The sequence below is a fragment of the Ostrea edulis genome, chromosome 3, assembly GCF_947568905.1.
Source record: "Ostrea edulis chromosome 3, xbOstEdul1.1, whole genome shotgun sequence".
Lineage (NCBI taxonomy): Eukaryota > Metazoa > Mollusca > Bivalvia > Ostreida > Ostreidae > Ostrea > Ostrea edulis.
Window position 1 is genome coordinate 88734371 of NC_079166.1, and position 9375 is coordinate 88743745.

General features: G+C 35.5%; 1 protein-coding gene across 2 annotated transcripts in view; it reads left to right on the forward strand.

Annotated features, from left to right (window-relative positions):
- The first annotated feature begins 3375 nt into the window (after nucleotides 1-3375).
- The window catches only part of LOC125673679 (uncharacterized), a 45939-nt gene continuing 39939 nt past the window's right edge, over nucleotides 3376-9375 (forward strand). Inside the window, exon 1 of one of the 2 annotated variants that reach the window (XM_048910372.2) lies at nucleotides 3376-3489. In XM_048910372.2, coding sequence (XP_048766329.2) covers nucleotides 3381-3489 — 109 coding nt within the window. In that variant the 5' untranslated portion in view covers nucleotides 3376-3380. Of the gene's footprint in view, nucleotides 3490-5428; nucleotides 5491-9375 lie in introns of those variants that run through there. The other variant, XM_056159334.1, reaches the window with a different exon arrangement.

Sequence of the window (9375 nt, forward strand, 5' to 3'; positions counted from 1 at the left end):
TGTATTAGTTCTTCTTGAAAAGAGAGATAGGTGGATCTAGAGTTTGTAATTATAACGTTACTGAATAAGAGAGAGATTGGCAGATCTAGAGTTTGTAATTATAACGTTACTGAATAAGAGAGAGATCGGTGGATCTAGAGTTTGTAATTATAACGTTTCTGAATAAGAGAGAAATAAGCGGATCTAGAGTTTGTAATTATAACGTTACTGAATAAGAGAGAGATAGGCGGATCTAGAGTTTGTAATTATAACGTTACTGAATAAGAGAGAGATAGGCGGATCTAGAGTTTGTAATTATAACGTTACTGAATAAGAGAGAGATCAGGCAGATCTAGAGTTTGTAATTATAACGTTACTGAATAAGAGAGAGATTGGCGGATCTAGAGTTTGTGATTATAACGTTTCTGAATAAGAGAGAGATAGGCGGATCTAGAGTTTGTAATTATAACGTTACTGAATAAGAGAGAGATAGGCGGATCTAGAGTTTGTAATTATAACGTTACTGAATAAGAGAGAGAGAGAGAGAGGCGGATCTTGAGTTTGTAATTATAACGTGACTGAATTAGAGAGAGATAGGCGGGTCTAGAGTTTGTAATTATAACGTTACTGAATATGCTTAAAACACGACGGATCTGAAGGTGAGGGTTTTTAGCTCACCTGACCTGAAGCTTAAATGAGCTTTTCTGATCAACCGTCGGTCTGTAAACTTTTGGTATTTTGGACCTCTTTACCAAAACCACTGGGCCAATATCAACTAAATTTAGTCAAAAGCACCCTTAGGTGAAGGAGATTCAAGTATGTTTAAATGAAGAGCAACGTCCTTTTACAAGGGGAGATAATCACGAAAATGCAAAAATAGGGTGGGTCATTCAAAATTCTTTTCAAGAACCACTGGACAAGGAAAGTTGAAATCTTCATGAAAGCCTCCTGACATAGTGCTGATAGAAATTTTTTAAATCATGCCCCGGGGGTAAGGTCGGACCACAATATGGAATGAAGGTTTTATGTGTAAGTATATAGATAATATCTAAAAATCTTCTCAGAAAACCATTGAGCCAGAGGTTTACATAAAATTAAAGCTTCCTGATATAGAGTAAATCCAAGTATATACAATTCAAGGTCCCCAGGGTAGAATAGGGCCACAATAGGGAATCAAAGTGTTATATGGGGAAGTGTTTGAAGATTTAAGCTAGGGATTTCATTTTTTGCATATACATTTTTACGGAAAGACCTAGGACATGATCTATGACCTTGGTCATATTCAGAACAGCAAGATCATATAAGTCAGTAAATTTCCCAGTTTACTTTTGGAAGGTCGGTGGCCTCTTCCCAGGTACATTGTATCTGGGTTCTCTGTTCCACCTATAAAAACTGGGTGCCACCAGATGAGTGATTTTTTTTTAATGTGGCGGAAAATATCAATCAAGCAATCAATAGTTCAGGCCTGGGGTCAATTACATAGCAATGTAACGCATTATTACATTACCATTACTTAACTAATTTACCATTACTTAACTAATTTACCATTACCTAACTAATTTACCATTACCTAACTAATTTACCATTACTTAACTAATTTACCATTACTTAACTAATTTAACTAATTTACCATTACTTAACTAATTTACCATTACTTAACTACCATTACCCCTATTTTGAAATGTAATGCATTGCATTACACATTACTTAGGAGTTCATTACATTACATACTGATATTAAAGAAATGGCAGAAAAATTTCTTCTTCATATTGATTGATGAATTTTAAACATACAGTAACATATAAACACACACAATATTCACCAATGTTGGGAAACACAGCTAAGTTATTCAGTGCATTCGATCATCATCAATGGTTCAAAAGTTTCATCATAAACATCTGTCTGGTCATTTGCTCAAAAGGTCTAAACGTCAGTCACTAATATACTGAATTAATATAGACATCCAAAATATCATGAAATATTTTAATGAATGTGAATGTAATGTGCATGCCAGTTTATTGTTCTACAAGTAATGCATATAACACATCAACAACAGAATGATTAGTATCTTTCTTGTGAAAGCTTTAATTTGCTCAAGTTCGTGACCATCCTGTGCCGTTAGTTTCCTGATAGAGTGATTGTCATTATATATCTGTAATCTTATAGCCGTGAAATTAGTGCTTACTATAGAATTCACAGATTAAAGCCTATGTTTGAGAATAATGACGGTCCTTTGGGACCCGCATCCTAGGTATAATGTAGTTGTGCCATGTCCTTAAAGAAAGGGGATTTTTGACATCATAGACAGTTGTTTCTGCAATATGAATGGAAATCGGAAAAATTTCTACTTTGTGTACAGTGATCCAAAAGATACCACTCCAATTTTACGCGCAAGTCCTCCGAAATTAATAGCAAAATAATTCTTGGCTTTCTCATTGAAAATATCTACTAATTGTGCTGATTTATTAGCTGACCCGATTTTGAATTCTTGTATATCCCAGAGCATCGTCGGAAATCCACGGTCGGTCGCTCTAGACGAATCGTAGAGCGACCGGCCGTGGGTTTCCGACGATGATCCCAGAGAAGTAATCGAAATAAGAGACATCACAGAGTCTTCCACATCTGTTTCATATTAGGGTATTTCACTGAGCGTAAGTTTCGTTAACTATATGTGTTTAATGTCTCTGAACTGATTCAATATGCGAGAAAATGTTCTTCGTAGGATAAATTTTAAACCGTGCCAGAGTTTTCCTGGCACTGTGAATAAAAAGCCAGGAAAGTGTCAGATATTTCGGACTAATACAAGAGGTGGGATCGGGTGCTCGTGAGGAACTTGGGCATCCCCTGTTGACTGGTCATACCCACCCCGAGCCCTATTTCTTATCAGGTAAACGGAGTTATCCGTAGTCAAAATCAGTTGCAACGTAAAGACCGGCCTAATATTTGGATAGCATGACATCGTGGTTGGACTGATTGATTGATTGTATCTTGTTTAACGTCCCTCTCGGGAATTTTTCAATATGGAGGTGTCACCTATACCGTTGAAGGGCTTCAAATTTAGGTCTATGCTCGGCACATACGGCCATTTTTTTTGTGTGGAAAATCCTGGCACAGTAAATATCAAAATCATGGAAAGCCAGGAAAACGTCAGATATTTTGTACTCTTGTGTATATATCCAGGGGTCCGTGTTTGTCCAACTCTCGATTTATTATCTCGACTTTTTCACAAGAAAGAAAAATCAGAGCTCAACATAATATATATCTTGGTCATTTTAAAAATATTCATATTTTCAAAAATCATAACCCTTAATTGGTGTTTTCTTTATGATCCGCTATTTCACACAGTGATAATGATAGACTGTACACGAAAAAACTTTGTACGAATTATCTACTATTACTTTATGAAATTCACACTTCCGGTTAAGGAACAACAACATTCGTTTCAACACGTGGAGATGGGAAAGCAGAAAACGACCATGAAAATGCTACAAACGAAGGCAAAAAAGAAAGGTTTGGTGTTTTTTTTTAAAGTCTCATGGTTGAACACTTTCTGATCATTGAATTCTTGGTAAAGTTGACATACATACCTAGATGAATCGTCCATTTGGTTTTGATGTATTTTAGTCAGGCCAAAGAGGCATCTTATCCACTCTGTTCTCTATCACACACATGTACATGACTCTATCTATTTCTAAGAGGCTAGAACTATGTGTGACTGGCAGAGCCATTTGCTTAAACTGCCATTTCCACTCACCAGACTTGCAGTTGACATTTGTGTTCAAGAAAACACGAAGACCGGAGTAGGTAATCCGAGATTCCTCTGACTCTTACCCCCGCTTTTATATTTGACATGTGCGGGGGAGAGTCAGAGCGGACTCCATATTGAAAAGTGGGAATTCAGCGACACCAGCTGGTGTCGCTGCTTTACCTACCTCTTACAACTTTATTTCGCGGATCTATCTTCCAAGACGTGAGAATTCAGTCAACGGAAGATAAATCTATAAATAGATCATGATTAATACGATGCTATCGCCGTTTAAACGGCCCTAACACCGACAAATGGAGCATCACTTGAATTAGGTCGCCGCCTCGCCATTTGATTTCTTTGCGTATGACGTCAGCACATGTAAACACAAAATTCCGTCGTTTAAACGGCGATAGCATTGTATTAATCATGATGTATTTGTAGAATAATCTTCCGATAACTGAATCCTCGCGTCTTGGAAGATGGGTCCGCGAAATAAAGTTGTAAGAGGTAGGTAAAGCAGCGACACCAGCTGGTGGTGCTGAATTCCCACTTTTCAATATGGAGTCCGCTCTGACTCTCCCCCGCAGAAGTCACAAAATAAAAGCGGGGTTAAGAGTCAGAGGAATCTCGGATTACGGAGTAGGGTGCATTACATACAGGTCCAGTTCAAAGACTATTTCTACCTACGTAGCTATTAATAGCCATGTAGGTATTAAAATCTACATAAAGTAGCTACTTCTATCTACTTTTCCCTATTTTTGAAAATATAAATAAATAATAATTATGGTGCATCTTTTAAACAGGTCCTTTTATGTATCATGTTGTGCATGTGCACGACAAAATTCGGAGTGTAAATTTGAATACTTTATGAGGGTAGAGAATGCAGAGGAAATGCATGAAAATTCACCCCAAAATCCTTTAATGTAAAAATGCATGAAGGTAAACTTTAAAATTAATACAGATTTGTAAGACACTCTAGCCTTTTTATCACGTTGCTATGATCTTAAGCTCCTAGAAAATGGAACTGGGTGCTGTTATTGATGCAAATTTGAAAGGTTAGAAAGTAATCATTTTTTGTCCAATATTTTTGTGGTATTCATCGACAGTGTAAGTGAATCAAGAAATTTGGTACACACCATATTGCGCCGTTCCTGCGTTTGGCCATGAAATGCAAGTAAAGGAAAAAGTAGGTAAAAAGAGCTACCTGGAGTAGGTTTAAATACCTAGGTAGCTATAAGTAGCTACGTAGGCAGAAATAGTCTTTGGACTGGACCTGACATAATATGTGATGGAGAACAGAGCGGATAAGATGCCCCTGTGGCCTGACTAAAAAACATCAAAACCAAATGGACAATTTATCTAGGTCAGGCTTTTACTTTAAGAGATAATTAAGCATGGAAACTGGCGTTCTAATGACATTTCTAACATGGCCCATAACTGTTTGAAAATTTTATACAAAATATTACTTATACTTATCAGGTCCAGTCCAAAGACTATTTCTACCTACTTAGCTATTAATAGCTACCTAAGTATTTAAACCTACTTAAAGTAGCTACTTCTACCTACTTTTAACTGTTTTTAAAAATATAGATAAATCCTAAGCTCCTAGAAAATGGAACTGGGTGTAGTTATTGATGCAAATTTGAAAGATTAGAAAGTAATAATTTTTTGTCCAATATTTTTGTGCTATTCATCGACAGTGTACGTGAATCAAGAAATTTGGTACACACCATATTGCGCCATTCCTGTGTTTGGCCACGAAAGTAAGTAAAGGAAAAAGAAGGTAAAAATAGCTACCTGGAGTAGGTTTACATGTAAATAGCTATGTAGCTATAAGAAGCTATGTAGGTAGGAATAGTCTTTGGACTGGACCTGCTTATAGGGTCCCGTTCAACTGTTCAAAGTTAACTTCTATTTCGACATTTTAATTTTAGCTAGTTCTATGAAAATCTACTAACATCTAGCAATTTTCATGAATTTCAAGGTTAACCTATGAATCAAAGATTGATTTCAAGAGCAAGGGTCACTCATAATTGCAAAATTTAGTTAGAATTGGGAAAACATGCACTTTTAATTCTTTAAAAGATATTTTATAAATTATAATTATTGATTTTTGTATCAATATAAGTAAATTTCAGTTTTATTTTTCGTGGTAAAGAAAAGTGGAAATGTTCTTAACCATGACCTAGGCATTGCCGGATCAGAGTTCTTATTTTATTTCCTTTGTCAGTCATTTGGATTGATTATCATTTGAAGTTTTTTAGTCTAGACATATTTCTGAAAGTTCAAATTTAGTTGTTGATCTAGACAGATTTCTGGGAGTCCAAAACATTTTCGATAACAAATGTGAATTGGTTATTTGATTTTATTGATATATTCCTTCGCAAGTTCACATCTCCAATACAAGTCTTTTAATTCTTTACGACTGTTTGGGTATCCAATTTTATACCTAGATTTGTGCCATCAATAAATGTTACAGGTATTACCCCAGTAATTGCCCACCAATAAATGTTGTACAGATATTATACCAGTAACTGCACATGTATCAATAAATGTTACAGGTATTACCCCAGTAATTGCCCACCAATAAATGTTGTACAGATATTATACCAGTAACTGCACATGTATCAATAAATGTTACAGGTATTACCCCAGTAATTGCCCATCAATAAATGTTGTACTAGCTGCAATAATGTAGCCCTATCCAATTTTTTTTATTCTGACGTTTTCGGGATAAGGCTACAATTCCATAGGATCTCCGTAATGGTGCAAAATAATTTTATGAACAACCGATAATAAACTCTGTGTATTAGTCCCAAATGTTGTTTACACCAAAAGGAGTACCAACTTTGTGCTCGGGCATGTCTAATAAAGGTGTTTTTCATTAAATATAATGTACAGCATGCAAAATTCTTCGTCTGCTCCGCCATGCTTGTTATCGCGAGATCTCATAGGTGGATCTAATGAAAAACCTAAACATTGACAATCAGCGCGAAAATGTAGTTACTCGAGCCACTTCGACAAAGAAAGGAAAATCATATTGTTGCAGAAAGAATTTACACTCTGCTGTTTGGTTTTTAACTTGATATTAAATTCAAACCTTTTCAATACCGACGAAATAGCTTTCGCCTCCATACTTGTCCATTGATGTAAATACTACCTTATATGGCATATGCAAATGACTTGACAATCGGAAGTTGAAACTTCAGTACATCAAACATGGTGCACAAATATGAATCGAGAAATTGGAATTAATCGAAATTGTTGAAAACGGTTGAATAGAGCCTCACAAATCTTAAGTTGCAGGTTGTAAATTTATATGCAGGGCTCGAAATTAACATATGCCCGTCAGTCTGTGACTGGTTAAAAGTCTGGCGGACTGACTGACATTTGTTGTAGTCAGTCCGATGGGACTGGTTAATTTTCTAAAGCATCATTTTGGAAAATATACTTATGAAATTTTATACACACATTTGGCATGCTTCGATCTGTAGATATCGGACGAATCTGATTCATAAATATAAATCCCACATTTAAGTGTTACAATATTATCTGAGACATATTGAGTTTAATTTCATTTTAATAACATTAATGAAATATGTTTAATTATTTCTGGAAAACTCTGTTGGACTGGTAAAATTTTCTGCGGACTGGTTGAAATTATACCCCATCAGTCCGACTGGACTGGTGACATAAAAAGTTCGCTTCAAGCCCTGATATATTGACTAAGATACATAGAATATCATTTTATTTACGTAAAGAAAGTTAGGAAATGTATAGAATGAGAGCAAATGTTGCAGGAGTGAATCACTCCGGCATTTGCACCATTACGGAGATCCTAAGGAGTTGTAGCCCTCTCCCTAAAAAAAAAAAAAAAAAAAGATCAGAGCGGGCTACATTATTGCGGCTAGTATTACACCAGTAACTGCACATCAATAAATGTTACAGATATTACACCAGTAACTGCACATCAATAAATGTTACCGGTATTATGTTTGTGTTACAATGCTACAACTTATTACACATACAACCTATTTACAATAGATAATTCATACATCATTTATGTATAGGTTGTACGTGTAACAAGTTGTAGCAACACATATTACCACAGTAATTGCCCATCAATAAATGTTACAGGTATTACCCCAGTAATTGCCCATCAATAAATGTTACAGGTATTACCCCAGTAATTGCCCATCAATAAATGTTACAGGTATTACCCCAGTAATTGCCCATCAATAAATGTTACAGGTATTACACTAACTGCAATAATGTAGCCCTATCCAATTTTTTTTATTCTGACGTTTTCGGGATAAGGCTACAATTCCATAGGATCTCCGTAATGGTGCAAAATGATTTTATGAACAACCGATAATAAACTCTGTGTATTAATCCCAAATGTTGTTTACACCAAAAGGAGTACCAACTTTGTGCTCGGGCATGTCTAATAAAGGTGTTTTTCATTAAATATAATGTACAAATATAATGTACAGCATGCAAAATTCTTTGTCTGCTCCGCCATGCTTGTTATCGCAAGATCTTATAGGTGGATCTAATGAAAAACCTAAACATTGATAATCAGCGCGAAAATGTAGTTACTCGAGCCACTTCGACAAAGAAAGGAAAATCATATTGTTGCAGAAAGAATTTACACTCTGCTGTTTGGTTTTTAACTTGATATTAAATTCAAACCTTTTCAATACCGACGAAATAGCTTTCGCCTCCATACTTGTCCATTGATGTAAATACTACCTTATATGACATATGCAAATGACTTGACAATCGGAAGTTGAAACTTCAGTACATCAAACATGGTGCACAAATATGAATCGAGAAATTGGAATTAATCGAAATTGTTGAAAACGGTAGAATAGAGCCTCACAAATCTTAAGTTGCAGGTTGTAAATTTATATATTGACTAAGATACATAGAATATCATTTTATTTACATAAAGAAAGTCAGGAAATGTATAGAATGAGCACAAATGTTGCAGGAGTGAATCACTCCCACATTTGCACCATTACGGAGATCCTAAGGAGTTGTAGCCCTCTCCCTAAAAAAAAAAAAATCAGAGAGGGCTACATTATTGCGGCTAGTATTACACCAGTAACTGCACATCAATAAATGTTACCGGTATTATGTTTGTGTTACAATGCTACAACTTATTACACATACAACCTATTTACAATAGATAATTCATATATCATTTATGAATAGGTTGTACGTGTAACAAGTTGTAGCAACACATATTACCACAGTAATTGCCCATCAATAAATGTTGTACAGGTATTACCCCAGTAATTGTCCATCAATAAATGTTACAGGTATTACCCCTGTAATTGCCCATCAATAAATGTTACAGGTATTACCCCAGTAATTGCCCATCAATAAATGTTGTACAGGTACTACCCCAGTAATTGGCCAGTCAGAAGGAACTTTTTTTCATGATTTCTCTCATATTCTGTTCTTCTTTTCTCTTTAACTTACTTTACATACCCCTGGTAAGGAAATTTTGTGTAATATGTAGAAATAATCAATGAATTATAAAGGAACCATTTGATATTGGTAGCTAAGACTACTTCCTAAGGTGAACTCAGGCTGTTTACACACATGTGAAAAATGTGTGGATTTGAGGGGAGTCTTCCCCT